Source organism: Phragmites australis, chromosome 4 (genome assembly GCF_958298935.1).
Source record: "Phragmites australis chromosome 4, lpPhrAust1.1, whole genome shotgun sequence".
NCBI classification, from domain to species: domain Eukaryota; kingdom Viridiplantae; phylum Streptophyta; class Magnoliopsida; order Poales; family Poaceae; genus Phragmites; species Phragmites australis.
The window spans coordinates 32355274-32379625 of NC_084924.1; the positions used below are offsets into that span (position 1 = coordinate 32355274).

The 24352-nt window shown below is 41.9% G+C and overlaps 2 protein-coding genes across 2 annotated transcripts; one reads left to right on the forward strand and one right to left on the reverse strand.

Moving 5' to 3' along the window:
* The first annotated feature begins 3457 nt into the window (after window positions 1-3457).
* On the forward strand, window positions 3458-12613 carry LOC133916137 (sucrose synthase 4-like). The gene is made up of 15 exons (XM_062359662.1): window positions 3458-3587; window positions 3686-3812; window positions 3903-4054; window positions 5056-5248; window positions 5344-5462; window positions 7575-7791; window positions 7888-7983; window positions 8182-8355; window positions 8748-8864; window positions 8937-9103; window positions 9405-9629; window positions 9900-10221; window positions 10315-10559; window positions 10654-10792; window positions 12209-12613. Exons 1-15 carry the CDS (start codon window positions 3490-3492, stop codon window positions 12245-12247), a joined length of 2430 nt encoding a protein of 809 aa, XP_062215646.1. The 5' UTR covers window positions 3458-3489; the 3' UTR covers window positions 12248-12613.
* A 7168-nt stretch (window positions 12614-19781) lies between these two features.
* On the reverse strand, window positions 19782-22310 carry LOC133916139 (large ribosomal subunit protein eL19x-like). The gene is made up of 5 exons (XM_062359663.1): window positions 22091-22310; window positions 20800-20922; window positions 20404-20717; window positions 20066-20115; window positions 19782-19977 (listed from the first exon to the last, which is right to left on the reverse strand). The coding sequence occupies exons 1-5, from the start codon at window positions 22200-22202 to the stop codon at window positions 19953-19955; spliced, it is 624 nt and encodes a 207-aa protein (XP_062215647.1). The 5' UTR covers window positions 22203-22310; the 3' UTR covers window positions 19782-19952.
* Between the last annotated feature and the right edge of the window lie 2042 nt (window positions 22311-24352).

Genomic DNA, 24352 nt, shown 5'->3' on the forward strand with positions numbered 1-24352 from the left:
GTGCCTCATTTGCGGCTTGCCGCTGCGAAAGCTGATGGAATAGCCAGCCCCCAAGCTATCGGAAGATGGGGAAGAAGTCGAAGAAACCACCATCGTGGCCTCTTTTCCCTTCTTTTTGGCCTCCTCCTTCGCCGCCAGGGCCGCCGACTCCTCCACCGACGCCTGCTCCTCCTCGTCACTTTCCCTCCCCAGAAGATCCCAGTTGATCTCCTCTTCATCATCAGAAATATCGATTATCTTGACAGGCGCAATCCCTTGGACTAGGGTTTGAGCCGGAGCGGCATGCAGCTGTCCTCCCCACAGGGGTGGAAGAAGGACGACTGCCAGAGCCATCGTCGGCAATCAAGACGGCCCCGCTCTAGTTGAACCAGTCGAGATCATTGATATCTCTGAAGAAGATGAGGAGGAAGACAATGCCATATTCAGGTCAAGGTTAAGTGCTTGCCCATGAGGTAGTAACGAATCCAGCCGGATGACCCCAACTTTTATAGCCAAGACAAATAGTCACGTACGCCCGGGAGATTAAGCGAAACCGACGCGACGTCGTTTCATGGCACTTCCCATTACTCCTTGGGGAGCCCGTGGCCATATCTCGGTCGTTCCGCCTACACGTGGCAATATCTTACGGTGACGCCTCGTTGTCTCGCACACATGTCCTGTCATATTAATGGCTTGGACTCCTTTCGGTGCATGCCAAGGGCATGGGCGCGAGACCCCAAACGAACCCACACATGATCCAGTCAAACACGCTAGTGACACATCCCATCCTTCCATTCTTAAACAACCAAACATGGGGAGCCCCCCGCTCCCACACGTAGTCTCCACTTTGACAAATTCGGTGATATGACTCGTCATGAAGAAGTCAGAAGGATCTAAATCGGCCTCAGCACGGACTCCAGAGTGTGTCATCTCCATCGACACCCCTCCGGCCTTTGGTTCCGATGCCGTATGTACCAACTCCATTAGGCTCTGGAGCGTGTCTCCTCTGCTAATGCGTCTTCGGTCTTCGACTTCGCCGGTTGCACCTCCGACCTCAGCGTAGGCTCCGAAGCATGTCTTTGGGTTTTTGAGTTTTTCTTACCCTTTTGAGGTTTTTGGCTCGTTTTTACCCCTTTAGGGATTTTGCATCCTTTATTATGCCAACTAATATATTTTTCTCTTTCTCGAGTTTTTAGTAACTTGGATGAGCTTATCTTGTTTTAATTTCTTCAAATCAAAATATTTGTGCTTTGAGGGTTGTCAATGCACTCATCAAGGGGGAGATTGAGAAACCAAGTTGAAATGTGCATTGGTTTACTTGTGATGAATGATTGACATTGTAATTTATTTGGTTTGATGATCTTCGGTTTTGCATGAGCTTTGGTGTGATTTGAATTGATTTGGGATTTCATTTGAGCATATTGATTATGGACTAATTGGAATTGGAGTTGGAATATATGTTTGCTTGCCTCATGGTGTGCAGGTGATGGATGCAACTTGGCGGTCGACGACGGGATGACCGGCGCCAAGCGGAGTGCCTGGTGCCAGATGATCAAGGAGGCCGGGCGGAGTCAATGGTGATCCTAGCTGAACACATGTAGGTCAAGCAAAGCATTGAAGGCGGATGAAGACGACGTGTTGACAAAGTCAAGCGAAGAGGATACTGGTGCAAGTGACAAGACGGCCCGAGGGATCGGGAGTGGGAGAGACTTACCGGCGGTCAGGATCGCATGATGGAGTACACACGTCAACATCGAAGCGCGCTCTTAAGGTGTAAGCAAGGCGGCGAGTCACGCTTTGAGAAGCGTGCATGCGGTTTCACGGTTTGGCCTCAAAACAGTGGGAGGACTGGAGGAGTACATGGCACCATGCGAATCTTGCGTAGAGACGAAGCTAAGTCGTGAAGGCGCCACGGCCGTTTGATGAATGGAGAAAAAATAGACTAAAATATCCTCGGTTGTAGGTAGGAGTGTACTATAAGAGATGAGTATTTTAGGGAAAAACTAGGAAACTTATAGAGGGGTAGAGCTATGGGAGAGTTTGAACCAGCCACTTGAGCCTCCTTTATGCCACCCATTTGAGAGCTTAGAGCTAGAATTTTAGAGTAGAGAAGAATGACTGCTTAGCTTATGTAATAGGTAAGAGTTTTGAGAGATAAATCTTTGTAATTCGCCTAAAATAGGCTGACCTCTTTGAGTAATATAGTTTATATTTTTGTATATGCTTGAATTCCCCTAGTTCTAGTTTCTCTCTATTGGTTTCATTGCAAGTTTGCAAGTTTTTCGATTTTCGATTTTGATTTTGGTTTTTGGCTGAAATTTCAGCACCTTGTGATGTCATTTTTGTTGTTGCTAGAGGCATAAAATTCACGTACACACGCTTATGTGATAGGGTCTTGAATTCCCTTGCCTATATACAATTAATTTGGAGAGTTTCGTTGCTCGGTGTTCATCTTTTCTTATTTTTTTTGCAAGTTGTGATTTTTTGAGTGTTAAGGCACATGAATTGATCTTAAATAGAACATATGGTTCATATATCATTCGTGGAGTCGTGTTGCATCGATTTTCTCTTGTTAAAACATCTCTAGTTTTGCTTCCGCTTGAGATTTGAGGTGTGTTGGGTGATCCAAATAGAAGAAGACCATCGATTTCACAAGAAATTTGTTGAGTCACCTATTCATCCCCTTTAGTCGCCAATCTCGTTCCTACAGAGGTCATTCTGACACTTTTGACAGTGCGGCACCGGGCCGCAATGAGCGACGAGCTCACCCCCAGGTTTGCTTATACTGCAATAGTTAATACGGTAGATATTTATCTTCTATGTAGAGTTAAAAGTAGTTATCCAAGATATGACCATGTAATTTAGCCAGGTCCTAGATATTTATACATGATGATAACTTATACAACAAGCTACGTACAACTCTATAAATAGAAGGTCATGATCATCTGGGGGAGAAGAGACTGATACACACAAATACAAAGATAAATAGTGATACCCTTAGATTAATTTTTTCTACTATCAATATATCGTTGGTGCTTCTTTCTCTCGAACTTTGTTTCCAAATTTGAATCTTCTTTTTAGAAGGAACTTTTATCGTACTTGTTAGCATGAGAAGATCTCTTGTTCCAACAGTAGCTAATCAGCCTAATAATCTCTCTCCTCAAACTGTTAATATACATATACAAACTGTGGTTTCTGTTGGACGTAGGAATCCGCATTCCCACGACAATTCATTCCCCTAGGCTTGCTCCACGTTGGCGCCTTCATTCCCCTAGGCTTGCTCCACGTTGGCGCCGAAAATTAACAACTTCCCGCCAGCGCCATGGCACGTATGAGTGTTGTTGTACGTGGCCTAGCCCGTCGTTTGGGCCCCTCCTGCTACGCGTCCACACTCAACAGAACGCCGCACCATGCGGTTCCACCGCGTGCATCTTATAAAATTGGGCATATCCTGCTCTCGCCTCCCTCACCAGCGCCATTACCACACCACAGTTGCACACGCTGCGGGCCATGACCGCCCCGAAGCTGGACCGCTCCCCGAGCATCCGCGATCGCGTCGAGGACACCCTCCACGCGAACCGCAACGAGCTCGTCGCCCTCTTCTCTAAGTAAGAACCGCCGCGCCCGCCCGACCCGAACATTTCCTCTCTCACGCCGCCTCACCGGCCTCTGATTTTTTTTTTTGTTGGTTCTGCTGTGGCGGCAGGTACGTGAATAAGGGGAAGGGCATCCTGCAGCCGCACCACATCCTCGACGCACTCGACGAGGTCCAGGGCTCCGGCGGCCGTGCACTCGTCGAGGGCCCCTTCGTCGACGCCCTCCGCTCCGCGCAGGTGCGCTTTCCATGGCGATGATTTATGTTGTTGTTTCTGGAGGTTGTGCTGAGCTACTTCGTGTTGCGCGCGTGAATTTTCGCTCCGCAGGAGGCGATCGTGCTGCCGCCGTTCGTGGCGATCGCGGTGCGGCCGCGGCCGGGGGTGTGGGAGTACGTCCGCGTCAACGTGCACGAGCTCATCGTTGAGCAGCTCACCGTGTCGGAGTACCTCCACTTCAAGGAGGAGCTCGTCGACGGCCAGTATGTGCTGCTTGCCCCCTGTCCCTGTCCCCTGCCTTGCTTTCGCGGGAATTTGTGGTGGTTGGTTTAATTTAGGGTTTCATCCAGTGAGGGGTTTAGCTTTAGCGGTTCGGCGGCTTGGGGTTTTCGCGTGTAAGAGCATGTAAATCCATTACCATCTTTATTAAACGTTAAAGGTAGTTAGCTAATTTCACTCCATTCCTTAATTACTTGTGTTGTATCTTTTAAGTACTTGTGTTGTATCTTTTAAGTACCTGTTCATAGGTACTAAAGTGATTTAAAATATTTAATTTTATTACTAAAATGAAATTTAGCACTAGTAGCTAATCTTAGCATTGATGGCATGCATTCTAACTTTAACACCTATACTTATATCCCTTAGCACCGATGATAACTCATTTCTCCCTCCCTTAGTTTCTCCTTAGCACCAATAGATATACATGCTCTAATGGGTCACTAGTTGTTGCTCTATTTGTTCCCCGCTACCCGTGAAATTTGGGGGAGGATGTGGGGCTAGGGCAGTTAATCGTGGTTTCGGAGGGGGGGGGGGGATATCACAGAATTGACTTGGATTGGAGCAGTAAAACTGTTTACGGAGTCGTTGATCGGCTAATTAGCTTTGTGCAGCGGCGCTTGTTGGTGCGCAGTCATGTTGACGCTCCAATTGAGTTGTAAACATGGCAAATTTGTATGCCCTTTTATTAACTCAGTACAGGTTTGAGGACGAAATAATCTATTAACAACTTTCCAACTATGTTGTTCTCCAGATTGATGTATGCAATAGATTGGTACAAGTTAGTGGTACCTTTCAGGGTTGCTGTGTGCTAGAGCCCAGAGCTTTGGCTAGGAGATCTGCCTGATATACTGGGCATATTTTCTGCTCCATTTTCCTGTCTAGACTTACTAGTATATTTGGTTACACTTAGTCATAAAAGCTTCTTAAGTGGCCCTGTTTTTAATATTTTTGTCATCATAACTTGAAACTGTATTAAAAATGGCAGGCACAACGATCCATACGTTCTTGAGCTTGACTTTGAGCCATTCAATGTCTCTGTCCCGCGCCGGAATCAGTCATCATCTATCGGAAATGGTGTGCAGTTTCTCAATCGGCACTTGTCTTCGATCATGTTCCGCAATAGGGATTGCCTGGCGCCCCTGCTGGATTTCCTCCGTGGCCACCGGCACAAGGGGCATGTGAGTTTTGCTACAGCTATGGAAAATTTGGGACAAAGTTTGGTCCAATGTTATGTATGGTATTGATATTGATAGCTATACATGTGTGATTATAGGTGATGATGCTAAACGATAGGATACAGAGCTTAGGGAGGTTTCAGTCTGTACTGACCAAAGCTGAGGAGTACTTGTCAAAGCTCCCAGCCAACACACCATACTCACAATTTGCTTATCAGTAAGTTTGGCCTATCATATTGAACTTAATGCTACTTTTCTGTAGCAATGAAAGGTTTTGACATTTTTTTGATAGTGTCTACCTACAGGGTTTGAGTTTCTGAAGAAACCCTGCATTTTTTCTCAATTTGGAATAAGTTTTAAGTTTCTCGAAGCCCATCTAGAAATGACCTTTTGAATGAAGACTGCTTTCAATAACTATTAAGTTCATATTATATTTGCATAATCAATTCTTTTTAACAGGCATTTAGCTGCCCCTTGTGTAAGCAACTAAGCATTGCATTCTGGTCATGTTGACATGCCATTGACGGGTGTGTATATATATATATATATATATATATATATATATATATATATTCATACTGCTCATATCCCTAGTTACTATCTGAAAAATATAAGCTACAGCTCGTTAGGTAGATTAATTACAACCGCGTGTTCAGAAGTACATAATTATAACCCTAAATCAACCTGTGCACTGTGAGAAAGCATGCATGCAGGGAATCTTTTGTTGATTTTAATCGTTAAAATGCAATATCTTTAGAACCATAAATTCGATTTTTGATCTGTTTGAAGTATATTGTTGGAAAAAATATACTTAACAAAATGAGATTCATGAAGACTATATTTTGATAAAGTTTTAGGATCATAATGGAGTTACGTTTACGTAAGTCATCTAGTTGTGCTTTGTGCTATATTGCAGTTACAACTTGGGTTGTTAGTTATAATTCAGAAACAATCGAGTTACAACATGTTGAACAACATATATGACAATATTTTTTTCTCAATTTGGAATAAATTTTAAGTTTCTCGAAGCCCATCTAGAAATGACCTTTTGAATGAAGACTGCTTTCAATAACTATAAGTTCATATTATATTTGCATAATCAATTCTTTTTAACAGGCATTTAGCTGCCCTTGTGTAAGCATTGCATGTTGGTCATGTTGACATGCCATTGACCATGCTTTGCATGTGTATCTTGATTTCACTGGTTTATAATATCTCTGATACACACACATACAACGAGTCTATTCTGCACAGACGCACAATTACTATTCATACTGCTCACATCCCTAATTACAATCTGAAAAATATGAGTTACAACTCGTTAGGTAGACTAGTTACAACCTCGCGTCTACAAGTATATAATTGCAACCCTAGATCGGCCTGTGTGAAAGCATGCATGCATGCAGGGAATCTTTTGTTGATTTTAATCGTTAAAATACAATATATCTAGAACCACATATTTGATTTTTTAATTCGTTTGAAGCATATTGTTGAAAAAAAATATGCTTAACAAAATGAGATCTATAAATGTTATATTTTAATGAAGTTTTAGGATCGTAACAGAGTTACATATATGTAAGTCACATAGTTGCGCTTTGTGCTATATTGGAGTTACAACTTGTGTTGTTAATTGTAATTCAGAAATAACCGAATTACAACATGCTGAACAACATAGTTATAACATGGTAGACACTCTAGTTACGATAACATAGTTACAATATGGTAAATACTTTAGTTACGACAACATAGTTACAACATGGTAGACACTCTAGTCACAACAATGCATTGTCGAGTCAGTATTAATTACAACATGCTAGACACTCTAGTTACAATATAGTAAACAACCTAATTACAACATGCTGAATAATATAGTTACAACATTACCGATTGCAGCATGGTCGCTATTAATTACAATCAGTCAGTCTGAACAGGTAAGTTGCAATCTCGTTATGCATATAGTTGTAACTGCTCTATGCCTGTAGTTGCGATCACTCTATGCTTATAGTTGTAACCTCTCTATGCACGTAGTTGCAACTTGTTGCAATCGCTGCTCACGAGGGAACACACCATGGGGTTGTAGGATGCTGAGATTCCTTTGACCAGCCTTTGACCGCGCATGGGTGGTGGGAGTTGGTTCATCGGGTGCTGTTGGTTGACAACAGGTGCATGTGCGCAGCACACAGTCAGTGCGCGTACCCACATATATATATATATATATATATATATATATATATATATATATATATATTAAAAATCAACTTTTCTAATAGAAATCACATAGAAGAATGGTTAACTTTAACACATGGATATGTTTTTTTTTAACATTCAGATTTCAAGCATGGGGCTTGGAGAAAGGTTGGGGTGATACAGCTGAACATGTTTTGGAAATGATTCATCTCCTTCTGGATGTTCTTCAAGCGCCTGATCCATCTACACTGGAGACATTCTTGGGGAGAATCCCCATGATCTTTGATGTTGTTGTAGTATCCCCTCATGGATACTTTGGTCAAGCTAATGTGTTAGGTTTGCCAGACACAGGAGGACAGGTAAATTCAGGACATGTACTGTGGTGTTTAACAGATCAGTCTTTTCGCCACCCTTCGCTATATCTCATATCACGAGTGTACTATGCTGCTGTCCAGGTTGTCTATATACTGGACCAAGTTCGTGCGTTAGAGAATGAGATGGTTCTTCGGTTAAAGAAACAAGGTCTTGATGTTACCCCTAAAATTCTCATTGTAAGTGCATTTTTATTTTAAATCTTTCAATTTTGACACTTTTTATGAAGGTATGTTCTGTCTGAACATGCTGAGTTGCTTTGTTCTGCTGAGCGATTCTATTTTCATGTGCTCTTGTATACTGGTACAGCTTTGACTCTTTCACAGGAAAAAGAAACATTTTTTATCATCTATCATTTGTTTTTCTTATGTGGTAAGGTTACTCGGCTGATACCAGATGCAAAAGGGACATCATGCAATCAGCGGCTTGAGAGGATAAGTGGAACAGAGCATACTTACATATTACGAGTTCCCTTCAGAAATGAAAATGGGATACTCAAGAAATGGATATCAAGATTTGATGTGTGGCCATTCTTGGAGAAATTTGCTGAGGTGAATATCATTCGTTCGTCATGTTTCTTACCTTGTAAATAAACCATGAGCCCTGAACTGTCTTCTTGTAATGAAAAAGGTCCTGAGGAAAGTACCTTGTGATTTGCATGGCATAAATTGTGAATTATTAGTTAGGACGTTATTTTTGGTACATATTGAGAAAAGGGCCTGAGAGTTAGAAGGGCTAAATCCAAATTGTTTCCAGTGGAACTTACATAAAAGAATAAAAAAAACATTGAGGACCAGTTCCCTCTTGACAAACAATAATTTCTTATACGCATAGTTTCTCTGCGTACCAATTTTTATTTACTCTTATGTGACATTTGCTACTTTAATACATTTTTTTTTGTTTTCCATTTGATAAAAGACAGTAATGCTTTTATTTTATACAGGATGCTGCTGGTGAAATTGCTGCAGAATTACAGGGCACTCCAGACTTCATAATTGGAAACTACAGTGATGGAAATCTTGTGGCATCATTGCTATCTTACAAGATGGGAATTACCCAGGTATGCGATGTTAATTATACTTGAGGTCTTGCACTTGTTTCTGTACTAATTATATCAGCATATCTCTTGCAGTGCAATATTGCTCATGCTCTGGAAAAGACTAAATATCCCGATTCAGACATATACTGGAAGAAGTTTGACGAGAAGTATCATTTCTCTTGTCAGTTCACTGCTGATATAATCTCTATGAACAATGCTGATTTTATTATCACCAGCACATACCAAGAAATTGCTGGAAGGTTTTCTTCACTTCTGCCTTGTTGCTCGTTGCAGTTTCTTTAGTGACTTCAACACTAGCCATTTGATTTGCTCACACATAGAAGCATATTGAATCATAACTATTTAGGCACGCATGCAATTATTATGCTGCTGTTAAGATATTGTATTGGTTGTTAGCAGGGTAATGTGCAATCCATGCTTCTCATGAATTATTGAATTAATCTTGCATGGGTTCTGATCGCATATGGATACTAGCTAAGTCGCTATGCTTCATTTCTTAGACTATGCTCATACTTATTATTATCTTTTCCTCTTTCTCAGCAAAAACACTGTTGGACAGTACGAGAGCCATACCGCTTTTACTCTTCCTGGTCTGTACCGTGTTGTCCATGGGATTGATGTTTTTGATCCAAAGTTCAATATAGTCTCTCCTGGAGCAGACATGTCCATATATTTTCCACACACCGTAAAGGCCAAGCGGCTCACTTCCCTTCATGGTTCAATCGAAAATTTAATTTATGATCCAGAGCAAAATGATGAACACATGTGAGTACTTTCTGTTATCTTGTTCTTTTTTTTTTGAGGCGCTATAGGAGCTAAGTTGGATGTCTTTTACAATATTCTCTTATAATTTGAACTCTGAAAGTCTCTGCAGATGATATGGTTTTTATTTTTTGTCTTTTAAGATATTATTTACCAGGAACAGTGGATTATTCGATACACATTTGATACAATTTGTATTTAGTGGGATTGTTGATGGTGGTGACATGTGACTCTTTGATTGTTTCTGACGATGATAATTGTTCTTCTTTGCAGTGGACATCTGGATGACCGATCAAAACCCATCCTCTTCTCCATGGCAAGACTTGACCGGGTTAAGAATATAACGGGACTGGTTGAAGCTTATGCTAAAAGCACAAAGCTAAGAGAGTTGGTAAACCTTGTTGTTGTTGCTGGGTACAATGATGTAAAAAAATCCAAGGACAGAGAAGAAATTGCAGAGATAGAGAAGATGCATGAACTTATTAAGATCTATAACTTGTTCGGGCAGTTCCGTTGGATCTCGGCTCAAACAAACAGGGCTTGTAACGGCGAGCTCTATCGCTACATAGCTGATACTCATGGTGCCTTTGTACAGGTAGGCTCTCTGTAAACCTAGTTGTTCTATAGATTGACATGTGGATTGTCCCAGTGGCTTATACTGACTTAGAACTTGTCATATTAACTGCAGCCAGCCTTTTATGAAGCATTCGGCCTCACTGTTGTGGAGGCCATGAACTGTGGACTCCCTACTTTTGCAACACTCCATGGAGGACCAGCTGAGATTATAGAGCATGGTGTCTCGGGTTTCCACATTGATCCATATCATCCTGAGCAGGCTGCTAATCTGCTGGCTGATTTCTTCGAACGATGCAGGCAAGACCCCAGCCACTGGATTAAAATATCTGAAGCAGGCCTACAACGCATATACGACAAGTCAGTGCTGTCAATCCTGTTTTAGTTAGCATGGTGCATACCTTCTGTTTTGCATGGTCTCTTGTGTGATACTTGTTTTCTTTGCGGTGTATAGGTATACATGGAAGATTTACTCTGAGAGGTTGATGACATTGGCTGGGGTCTATGGTTTCTGGAAGTATGTTTCGAAGCTTGAGAGGCGGGAGACGAGGCGCTACCTTGAAATGTTCTACATACTGAAGTTCCGTGAGCTGGTATGCACACTTTTCCAGACCCTGTTTGCTCACAGAATATATAAGATGAAAGTGTGTTGCATCATGTTAGAATTGAATATATGTTACCATCAGCCAAGATTAAATCTACCTAAAAGCATACTTCCATGTAATGTTGTATATATTGCGAAAATATGAACATGGATTCCAATATCCCATCAAAACAAAAAGAACAAGAGCTAAACAAGATGTCTCCAATACACATGTTCTCACAAATAATTATCAGCAGGTTACAGAAGATAATTACAGACACATGTGCACTACCAACACTAAACAGCAGGAAAACATATTATAAGTGTTCTCAGATTATTTGCAACAATTGGCCCCAGGACAAAATCCTGCCCCCTCACTATTGCAATCTACACATCATAAATTGGGTTGATTCTAAACCTCAAACTAGTTTCATAACCTGTATTATAACTCTAGAAGAAAGATTAAGACGGACAGTGCTGCTGTTCTACTCCAAAGAACATAAGGTCAGAGGATAAAACAGACCATAGCAACTTTCAGAACCACAACAGATCAGCACTCAACTTATTCATTGATACAGAACTGAACAATGAGATCATGAATTTCATAGATCGCAACTAATCAATCTGACTCAACAGCAGCACGTAGTCCCATGAATGAACCAAGAATAATCAAACTAGAGCACACCACAGGTCTGAAACTAATATACTAAGAATACAACCACAGTTTCAGTGTGATTTATCATCACAGAACAATAAAAATCAAGCCACTGTCCAAACTAAGTAGAGGGACTCACAGTGCTTTGCATTAGAATGAATCAGTGATTCAGGCTAGGCACGATATTCATGCCGCTGTCCAGAAATCCTATTTGCCACCGTTGCCACCGGTGAGGAAGACGGAAATACAAAGCCTCACCGCACCGCTTCGGCTCGTGCGGGCGAGCCTTGGCACACACAGCTCCGATTTGCACCAACATAGGGCATCTCTACCCGATTCTTTCAATCACCGAATCACCAAAGTCGAGCACAACTCCAGTTCAAAGGTGATGACCAAAATCAAACAGGAGAAAAATTTAGCAAATGGAGGGAAAGAAGTTTTGCTCTGCGCTCTCCCATGAGGAGCTGGCCTCAGCTATATGCGACTAGCACGTGCTCTAGCTCCACGACCCGTGGGAATCAGAGGTGGAAGCGCTGCCACTGCCACACAGGCTGTCGCCAGCCCCATCTCTCCCAAGCACACGTATGCTCACTCCTATCTCTACCCTAGCAGACCTAACGCATATATGTGCTTCACCGCATGGTCTTGGGTCTGACAAACCAAATGGGTCACAAGCCCAGCCAAGAAAAGCCCAAGAAAAACATTAAATTCAACAATATTTCAACATGTAAGACAAGAGTATTGATTGGCTTTTGCTTTCCCTAAATGCAGGTGAAAACCGTGCCGCTTGCAATAGATGAGGCACACTAAATTGTTGGCTTCTTGGTGCTCAGCTTGTTAAACTGTTATCATGTGTTTATACTTGTGGGAAAAACCTGAACGTTATCAGAGGTAAGGACAGAGGGGGTAAGGTGCCGCGGATGGTGGCTAAATAAAATGTGTTTATGTGCCACGTCTGTCTTGCACTGAACCTGGTGTGTCCGTAACTAGATTTGTTGGAACATCTTAGTTATGTACATTAAATGGTTTTGTGATTTTCTCTTTGGTCGTCAGCCTGTACTTCGCTATGGTCATAAAGCTCTCGCAGAAATACAGTAACAAGCAGTTGGCCGCAATTTCTACTCAATGTGGGCAAGCACTGCGGAAGAGCTGATAAATACAACTTATTCTCCGCAATTTCCACTCTCCACTTTCACCCTTTGACATCTTGTTCCGTCTGCACGAGTGCTGGTGTTGCCCGTGTTGGTGGTTCATTTGCTGCTCTATTGGTCTTTAGTTCTCTGTAATCGTCGTCGTTATGAATGACGCTGTTGATGGCGCTGCTAATTTGCGCAGCGTCATTGAGGTCTGGTTAGCAGCCTAGCAGGTATGCTTATTGGTCATTTAGACCAGGGGTCTTGGATTCTACATTTCTAGTTTTCTATACGTACTATCTGAGGCGACAACAACGGGTTTAGCACGTGAGCGGTGAGCCCTCCCAGTAGTGTGCATCGGTCATGCTCTCGCCACGATTTTTTCTCCCCTTCATTTCCGCGTGATAAAAAGGTCCAGCCAATCACCACACGATTTTATTGAAATGCAACTGCCACACGAGTAGTCTGTTGCAGGTGTAATCGAAGATTTCCATTTCGAGGTTAGTGATATTGCCGCGGACGTCGGCAACGAATCATTGCCAGTTTGCTACACAGAAATGAGCAAACGCTGCATCGGGGAGCCCCTCCGGCGCCTTTTCCTGCGCTCGCCACGGCGGCGCGGCAGAACGGGCACGACGAGTTCACCCGGAACCACGCCTCGACGCACTCCGCGTGGAACACGTGCCTGCACACGGGCACGAGCCGCGCTGCCTCGCGCGAGGCACACCGCGCACTCCGCCTTCTCCGCACCGCGGCAAACGGCCGCCGCAGCCACGCGCATGAACACCGGGAGCAGCGACGGTGGCGCCGCCGCCTCCCCCGCTCCGATGCACGCCGCCGTGGCTCGAGGGGGGGCACGACAGCAGCGGAGCGGACGAGGAGGAGGTAGCGGTGGCGCCGGTGGAGCTGCCGCTGGTTTCGTGCTTCCTGCACTGCCGCGCGAGGTAGAGCAGGATGAGGACCACACTGACGTCCGCGAGAGCCGACGAGGCTCGGCTGGAGACTGCGCGCTGGGGCAGTGCCACCGGCCGCGTCCATCTTTCTGTACTGGCCCAAACTGGCAAGCCGGAGGTCCACGCAACAGTGTGCAAACAGTGAGCTATTTATGGGCGTGTAGACGTGTAGTGGTGAGGCGTACACTATCCCATTTGCTTCTTTAAGCAGGAGTATCATAAGGCTGAGCTCAACGGATTCTTTTCGAGAGCGAAAATTCTATCGTGAAGGGATTTTTGTTTTTTTTTTTCAATCGTTTATCTTCATGACGGGATTTCTAAAGTTATTCCCTTTAGGATAGGATTCTCTCTCCTTTCCCTTCGCGATTCCTCTCAAAAGGAAGTTGTTGGAGATGAGAGAAAATAAAGGGAATGAAAATAGAGAAGGGAATCGGGAAGAGAACAAAATGAAGAGAATATAGTTAAAGATAGTCTAAGTTCCTAACTGGTCAGCTCTCTTTGATCTATATCTGGCAAGAGGTAGTTTAATATATGATTGCGCCCATGAACGTTGCGTGCTCACTAGTATTTCCTCCAACGTGCTACTTTGAACACTAATTAGTCATATAAAATATAAAGAAAATATAGCAAAGTTATAATATTATAAAACTACTTTTCAAAACAAAACTAGTTATACCATTTTCAAAAGAGATTAAAATATTCAAAGAAATATTGATGATCAAAATTTAAATATATTAATTGCATGCAAAAAAAAACGATACACTTTTATGACTGAAGGAAGTATTAAGTAAACAAAGAGCCTACCTAAACTACCAGCAATATTGTACAATTCAATCCTAGTTTACATAAATTCTGCTCTTTGATTTGCTGTTTGCTCCATTCTCCAAATGACAAACTGGGCCTAATTAAAATATGGATGGAAGTTGTTTTTTGGGGAATGGATTCATCTTTCACCTGAACCAAGTAAATAAATGGAGTGATTCACTTACCTGAAGAATACTTGAAGATGCACTGCTCGACATCAAACAGTAAACATCTCTTTCGGTTGCTCCAAGACTGAGAAAGGTGAAAAGCATATGTATATAATCCCTGTTTGTTAGAGCTTTGGCTCTAAATTTTTTTAAAGCTAGGTATCCATAGCTCTGCAAATTTATAGAGCTGGAGCTAAGAGTATTTGAGTGAGCTATTTTATTTCAATTTTAGACAAAAATATATATATATATATAAGCCACTTTATCTTAGCATACAACCTTAAGAGCATCATGTGTAGATAGATTTGTTTTCTTTGACCGTACTATAAAGAGGAATTTGTGTTTAGTAGCTTGATACAATGTCTTTAGGTTAGTTACATAGTAGGTGATGCACACTAGATTTAGCTAGCTTTAATAGACTAAAATGAACATCCAAGACAAAAAAAAGAGTAGCCACAAAGACCGGGTCTTGAGAAAGTTTGAATTGGACAAGTTCCCTCTGAAAAATAAGTCATTGTATCATACAGTGAGGTACTGTGACATACGATGAGTCAAAACAGAAAACATCAAAAGTTTTTCAGGGTCACCATATCATACGGTGAGTCACCATATTATATGGTGGACACCGCACCGCGAGACATAAAGTTTGTCAAATTGGTGCCCGATGAGATTAAGTCACCATATTATATAGTGGGGAGGTCACCATATCATATGGTGGTAGTACGAGGTCACCGTACTATATGACACAGAGTTTGTGACTTGAAGACTGAAGGCCATTGTATCATATGATGGAGTCACCGTACGATGTGGTGGGACATTGTATCATATAGTGAGGTATTGACAGGCCCAAATGGCCGAATTGCTAATTATTGGAAGGAGGCCACCATATCATATGGTGCTAGCCACCATATCATATGGTGATTGGAGTTTTTCGAACTGAGCTCCAATGCCAACACCCCCCCCCCCCCCGGCAGCCATTTGAGACTACTAAAGTTCTAGGGAAGACACACTCATCTTGGAGAGTTTCATAGTCACCTTTAAGTTGAAGATCAAGACAATTAGCTTAAGATCAAGGACTTTATTAGTGCTAGTTTAGGCTTAGTTTGCATCTAGCTAGGTGATTAGCCTATAAGTAGATCAAGTGAGTGATGATCCACACTTATTACTCATAGTGTTTGCTTACACTTAGATGGCTTGACAGTGACAAGTATTGCGAGACCCTCCAATCAAGTTTGTTGAGCGACCGCAAGCGTTGTGAGTGGGAGGAGTGACCCATGCCAGAGCGGTGAAGCACTACCTTAGTGAAGATGACAGTGAGAATCTGGTTACGCGTAGTAAGAGACCCATCAGTGCATGGGGAGCTCTAATGGTTAGAGCCGTAGAGTTATCTGACCAATGAGCTTGGCCCTTGGAAGAGCTCCAAAGTAGACTAGTGGTGAGAGGCAACTCACTGATACTACGAAAAAATGTCATCGTGCCAAGTTTGCGCTCTATAACTCATTTACGCTTCACGCTTATTTATTGCATTGATTACTTTCATTATTTACCTTTCCTAAAATTGCCATGTTCAGTTTGTAGGATTAGAACATAGGGTGTAAACCTTTATTGCGTTAGAGTATCCTTACTAGAATTCATGCATATGAAGGTGATATAGGGTACCTAGGTTCAAATTCATGCATATGTTTCATCCCATCCCTATATATGTTTAGGATTTCATGAGCATGTTTAATTATTTGTTATATGCCTTTACAATTTGTATTTATTTATTTTCATGTGATGCCTAGTTGTTTCACTCTTATGGTTTAGGTTGTTATGTTTTAATTCTCATTCTTGAGTAATCTACATGTTTAATTAGTTGTATGTTAGATTTTGACATAAAATGTGTTAATTCATATCTTTTGTATGCCACAAGTCCAAAATATTGGGTATTTCTCAATTGTCATTTATGACAATGTGTATGTCTCTCACAAGTGTATGCATAAATTTAGGGGAGCCTATCTTATATTTTGTGATTTTGAGGCTAACTTGTTTGCAAGTCTATCCTTATTTTGTCTCATGATTGGAGTGATGATATCCCCAAAGGTAAGCTATGTTTTCCTCTTTATAAGTGGTTAATGGTTTATCCTTCCATCTTGTACCATTTATCTAGCTACCCTTCATAATATAGTTTACATTCTCTCCCTTGAATTAAATGATAAAATTGTGCACATACTTTGCCTTCCACTATATGTATACACAAATTTAGCGGGAGTTTAGTCTATGTTATGAGGTTTCATGAATTATGATCCATATGTCTTCCATATCCAAAGGATTATGATTTGTGAAGACATCACAACAAGCCTCTCTTCCGATCACTTGCCACCATCTTCATTTCGGAGCTTGAGCCACCAAGGTAATTATCTCTGCGTCCCCGTGCAAGAGTCTTGCCACTGCTCCACATCAAGTCGGATAGTCAATAAGTATGAGCCATTAAGGCTTACGGTACCAGCAAGTCACCATGACTCAAAGGTACTAGCATACCACTTGGTACAAGCTAGGATCACTACTTGATCCGCTCTCTAGGCAGCAACACCTAGAGACAACCATCTCTAAGCCTATTAGCACTAATCACTCCCTAATATTGTGCTTAATTGCCTTAGATAATCATTTTTAGCACTTTAGTGGCTTGGATATCTTCTCAAGTGTATATGAGCTCCTCTAAACTCCAGCACACTCAAATGGTTGAGTGGGAGGGGGTATTTATAGCCTCAAAACCGCAAACTAGCCGTTGCTCCAATGGTCAAAAAAGATTGTAAACACCGGATGACCCGCCGACGTCAATAATAGTACAAACACCGGACCATTCGACATATACAGCAGCAAAAACTAGACGTTGGAACCATACTCAAAATCATTGTGAACACCGGATATTCTGGTGTAACTTTGAACTTCATCACCGGACTATCCGGCGTTTAGACTTAAGCCGACCGAGCCACTTCTCATTGAGCATTGTCTGACGTGTAGATCTTCTGATCACTGGATCATTCGGCATGTAGAATTCCTTTCTCCACTGAGCCAAAAACTTTGGGAAAATGCTTCGCTGAAGCCTCCGGTGTACACGCCTTTTCATCACCAGATCCTCCGGTGTTCAAACTCCTTCTGCCACTGAGAGACACCACTCTTGAAAAATGTTTGGCGTGTTCATCACCACAACACCGGACCATCCGGTGTATTTTGCTAAAATGCCTATTCTGATTCAAAACACTTCGACGTGTACAATTTCCTGAGCACCGTACCATCCGACGTTAACAATCTTTTCAAAACTCGTCCAATTCAATCTTTCTTAAGTTCCGCTTTGGTGGTTTCTTCATGTATTGCATCTGTGAGATCTACTAAAGCATATACTTGATAAACATGATAGTTCCATTGACTATGTTGTTATTAATCACCAAAATCATATACATGCCCTAAAAGAATCATGTTCGCTACAACTAACATAGTTTTCTAGTACGTAAAGTTTAGTATCAGGGATGCTATGTGATGAACTTAGGGCTCGAAACACCTCAAAGGGATTGACATCAAAGTCAAAGAAGAGCTTCACGAAGATATAAGTACATATTGTTTAGAGAAGTGATCTTGATATTGAGAGCATCACTTGTGTAGATAAGTTTATTTTAAGTAAACTTAAAGCTTTATGAAGATAAATCTAAAACATATTCAGATAGAATTTGATTTAGGTTTATCTTGTGAAATTAAGCTGAATAGTTTTTAGAAACCAAAATCCCCCTCTTAGGACATTACATGTCCTTACAGCAGGGGTGAGAGTACGTTGGAGCTCGTCGAAGTCAAGGAAGAATGCAACGATGGGGGCGAGGGCAAGGGCTTGGGCTTGGTCTTATCGAGCGAGTGGCGGGGCAGCGACGTGTTGGGAATGGCGGGGGGAGGGAGGCATTGGGATTACAAAAGAAAAATCGTACCCTGGGTACTCGAGAAATACTTAGGCGCCTGATAGACAGCACCTTTTTTTATCTGATATATCTAGTTTTTTATTCAAGAAATATTTATGGATATGACTTAGGATATAGGATTCACAATATCTGTTGTATAATTCTATCCAATATCAGATAAATTAGCAAGATGAATATGTGATAAAATAAAAAAAGGTCAATATCGCCTACTATGCCTTATGATTTGACGGTCATTTATTAATTAATTTATAAAGTATGCGACATGTAGTTGTTTTTATGCTGTTGATTATGGTAAATAATTCTCTAGGGCAATATATAATTGACATTTTTATTGGTAAAGTTATATGTTCGTTTTTACGTATGCGGTATGCTCCCCGTTAGTTTATTCATGACCGCTTTTGAAACCGAGCTATATCTGTCCCAAGCCGGTGCAAGGAATAATCCATATTTGTATTATCACATCCGGCTTGATAGGACGGGATGAGCATTATCAGCGCATGTTAAACTCAGTTTTACTCTTAATGCAAATGCAATGGCAGTCGTATGCAAATGCTAATAAATCATTTTTTAGATAGTGGAAACGCTACTAAACCATGAATCGTGCAAATCCAAGTATCCAATCTGCAGGGGACGGAAGACATTTCTTCTAGGAAAATACAATACTTTAGTTTAACTTTCTTGGGTTCAGACTCTTTCTTTTTCATCAATTAACTATTGGGTTTATATTTTTTTTAGATGTATTGTGTTTAGATTCTTGATATATAAATAGAAGCGTAAATTGCACCTTGTCTCCCTAACTCCAAATAGAGCGGTGAGATCCAAGCTTTGCTCTTTTCGCTGTGGCAGCTTCAGTACAAACCTTAATACAAATTGGGAGTCCAGATTAGCTCTGGTAGTATGAACCACAACCAGTTATTTCCTGATTGGTTCTGCTCTTAGTACACCGACAACATTTTGGTAGTACGAGGAGACCCTGTTTACCGGGAATTCTCGCTGACCTTGCTAGTTGCTAGTGTAATGCGTAGTTACGTTGACGTACTCCCGTATCTTGTGACAGTTACTACTCCAGTATCTTGTGATTGTATGAGATTGACTGATTGTATGAGATTGACCCAAAGATGGTCAAGAATAATCCCCAAAAACTGTTCCAAAGCAGTTTCCAAAGCAAACTACGATAAGCATTGTTAAACATATACACAGATGGCTCATGCCAGCCGAAAACAATTCCAAAGCATGGGCCCGGCCGGTTGTCATAACGAATCGAGATTTTCACAATAGAGGCAGTCAAACGACATCGAACCACTTATCATCGATCACGGAAATGCAGAACTCGAAAACAGTAAAGATATCACCAACCTTTTTGAAAGAAACTTCCAATAGTACTACATAATATTAAAGGTATCAGAGTTGGGGATACTTAAGCATTGAACAAAACGGTCCGTACTTCAAAATTCTGCTAACACTTGACTGGTTTCACTTGGCAAACAACAAAATGCTCACCCGTCAGGTCTTCATTTCTTTGCTTTCTTCAGCGCCCTATGACATTGGTAGGTTGCAAAAGATCAGTTAACTGAACATTAACCTACGGTTGTAATTTTCAAAAGGGCAGTTTAAAGATGCTTACGCTGCAGTTTGAGCAGGAGCTGCTGGTGGTGCAGCCGGTTCCCTTGGGCCCTATTTGAAACAATAAAAGATTAGACCACACAAAAAAAATAATGTCATACAAATGTAAGTCTCCTTATATGACTAAGAATTCTAATTTTCACTTTGATAACTTGCACATAAATGATGACTTAAATAACTCCCCGACAGTAGTATGTAATCTACTTCACAAATATACACCATATCACCTTGTATTATCTATGTGCCACAACAATATTGTGACAAGAAGGCCACCATCATCAAGCGCTAGTTCATTACAAGAATAAGAAACTAATTCTGATACTGTAAAACATATCTCACCTGAGCCAACCTCTCCTCCCTCCTGGCAATCTTCCTTTGGCGGCTTGCCTTGCTCTTGGCGCGCTTAGCCTCAAATTGATCGGAAAGCGTCTTCTCTCTAGCCTTCTCAGCCTTGGACTTGTGGATGCTTTCCATGAGCACACGCTTGTTCTTGAACGCATTACCCTTGACCTTCATGTACATGTCATGGTACATGTGCTTGTCAATCTTCTTGGCCTCACGGTACTTGCGCAGCAAACGCCTAAGTACGCGCATCCTCCTCATCCAAAGGACCTTGGTTGGCAGCCTAGCCTCCCTAGTACCCCTACGTTTACCTGAGGAAAGAGCAAAAACGTTAAACATCCAAACTCACAGACTTGCATCACAGTATGAGTGAATTTTGGTGCACCAATATACCATATCCGGAGTGACGCCCCTTCTGCTTGGCCTCATGGGCTCTCCGTGCACGAGACCTAGAGTGAATCTTCTGGGGCTTCTTGATGATGAACCCATCCTTCACCAACTTCCGAATGTTCTGACCTGCAAAATCAACAAACAGAAAACTTACATTAGAAATCCCCTGGCGTGTTCAGTGCGTAAGAAAGATGAACACGCTAGCAACATCAATACAACTATGATATAAACAACATAGCAATACTGATCAATCATTAGTGCATTCATTGACTACCAGCTATTGTCTTGGAAACCTTTGGACACAGAACAAGATAGATAAACAGAGATCTCAAAAAAGATCTATTTGAATGTTAGGTCTAAGATGACCATACTACCACCTCTTCGAGGAATATCATTCAGTTTAGGTGCTGCACATAAAACATTTGTAGAACATAAAACTTCAATTTTGGATTCAACGCCTAGGCAATCCACCCTCACATGAACACCTACTATAAGACCAATCACAATCAATATACAAATGATGGCGTGGAACAAATTGATCATTGACATGCTTTAGCTTACACTAGCAAAACCAAGGAAAATAAGCCTGAACCAAATTGCAGTTCCAGATTGTCATACAATTTGAATGCTAGCTTTGATCTGTCCTAGGTAACCAACAAACTCCTAAATTTATCACGAGCTACCAAAATTTCACATAGATCTCTATACCATAACAGAAAATACTATATAGGGATGACAACAGCATTCATCAACAAAACTGCCCCATTACCAAGGACTTCCAAAAACAGTAACAACACTTGATCAGCACCACCCTTCTAAAAGAAATATATGGCCACAGCTATAATGTATATCTAAGGTTTACAGAAAACACGGTTCAACCGCAAACAGAAATTAAAGGACACTAGTGACTCCAGAAGTACCATTTCCTGCTCTTTTTCCTGGAGAACAACTGCCCTCGCAATAATCTAATCAACCTAGATAATTGAAGGACGCAACACCAATTCCAGCCCGTCTGCACACACCGCCATAACCATATCGCTTTACACCACTCTACTATGACGCAGCAGATACCAAAAAATACGGGCCCGATTCTGTTATAACGCATACTACGGGCGCTAGCCTAACAATTAAAGCTCTCCTAGGACTGCCTCGCGAACACGCTTAGAACTGTAACCCCCCGCAGATCGGCAGCCTATGACCAGATTTTAAGGCGTCGCCACACACAAGCGCTAAGGAAGACGATACATCTAACCTAGGAAGAGACGGGGGGTAAAGGGGGAGGTGGGGTTCTCACGGGAGTTGGCCATGGAGATCTCGCTGACCTCATTGGGGTCGAGCCAGACCTTGCCCTTGCCGCACTTGAGAACGCTCGCGGCGAGCCGCTTCTGCAGCTTGAGGGAAACCATCTCCGCCGCCGCCGCCGCCGCCTATCGGCTCCCTCTCTCCTCCTGCCTGCCTGGACGAGTGTGTGCTGTGCGGTGGTGGAGGCGCCGGGGCTGCAAGGGTTTCCCAGGGGCGGCGCGGACAGCTTTTATAGTAAGGCGCTAGGGCTTCGCGTCCTAGGCCTTTTGATTTCGCGCGGTATGGGCTCGCTTTTATGGTTCTACGGCCCGTTACTGGTTTAGTGGGTTTTTGACTGTGAAGAGCCCAGAAGGCTCCACTGGACGCGTGCATTTGCAACGATTTTTTAATTATATATTTTTTAAATAAAAAATTGCAAATCTAGATTATTATTGCTCTTCCAACGCGTGAAAAGTTAATATATAGAACGCGCGGCTGGCCCCTCCACGGGTACTAGGCTCATTTCTCAGTTTTCCTAGTGCGCTCAGAGTGTCTCATGAAATTAAGAGTCTAACTTCTTAATTGTATGAATATTCTAAGTACGTAACGGAAGCAACTATAAAAATATTTAATATATATTGAGAAAATAATAAATTATCATGACAATTAAAAACCACATATAATTATGGTACCTACTGACCCGTAAAAATTATCCTTCCTCTATGGTTCTTATTGTACTGTTGCTGAAGATGCTCGGATAGACCACCATGAGTCATGCCAATGATTTTAAGCTTCATGGTTCAATAAAAAGTATATCCTCTATAATGCTAATACAATACGATATATTATAAAATAGGCAGTACAACTAATAGGTAAATAACAATTTAGAATACAAACTATGTCTACGGATAACTTCATAAAACAATCTAAATTGCAACAACTTTAATACAATACAATACGATATTGGCCTAATAGTTTACTATGGGTTGGGCAAATTATCAAGTCATGGTCAGCTTATTTGTAAACTTTGCACTTGCGTAGGTCGTCAACAACATTTGTTGCTTCCATGTCACGTTGCAGCCTCGTGGGTCTAGACCTTCCAGGATCTGTGCATCGTGCTCAGGAATAAGGTGCCCACTGAGGCCCCCCGACCACTTTGTAGCTGCTTCTGATGTTAAAGGTACACATCTGCGAGGTAACAACATCTACGCAGTAGAAACATAAACCTATACAACAAAAGAGAGTGGAGCCACATGCCTTTAGGCTCCACCCCAAAAGCACGACCTCCGAGAGTATGATGCACTACTCTTGCCCGTCACTCTGATTGGCAGGCACGAAGTAGCCAAATACCTGCTCTTCCTCACTAGCAGCACTAAAAATACAGGCATGAGTACGAAGGTGTTCGCAAGACTTAAACCATATAGAGCATATATACATAGCTCGACTCCAAGAATTATGCATTGAGCCATTAGCAAAGAAAAGCCATATGATTAAGTTAAACATAAGCAGTTTGAAACTTGGACACATATGCGTGAGCAACTAACTTAACCAATAACAACATAACTCTACCCTGCCATAACCAACTGAACATAAATAAATGGAACCATTATGAACATACATGTAACAAAGACCAACTCAACCATCTTCCACATATCCAACCATCAACCACAAGCGAAAACTTTACAACCGATGTAGATGGATAGAAGCATGCTCATAACTGAGAGCACGGCATTTCAAAATGTTTTTACACCCAGTGGTCGGCATCCAGAGGATCCTCAGCCTGCGTGAAGGTAGGCGGCTGAGTCCTAAGGAAATCCGAGAAGTCATCTCGGCGTCCGACCCCACCTCCTCCTAAAGGGGCCATGTTACACACGAGAGCTTCGAGAAGCGCCGCCTGAGCTTGACGGTTTCGCTCGATTTTTATAAGCACCTCCGCCATGCTCGGTGGTGGAGGCGGGTTATTCTCATTAGAACCCTCGGGAACATCTCCCAAACTGCCATGGGTTCTCATCCTGCTGTGACGATGAGAAGGAAGAAAGGTGAAGGTTAAATTCCAACATAGATGAAAAATCAAACTCCAACTAATGCTACTTTACTATGTCAGATCTCGCTTACTTGATCCGTATACTATATACTAATGAAAATGCATGATGCAAAATGAGCAATGAAACATGAAAGCATGCATGCCATTAATTAAGTTTTTCTTGCCCTTCTATGCCATTTCTACCCGATGACTATTAACTTAGATATGAAAAGACCATTATGCCCTTGCTCC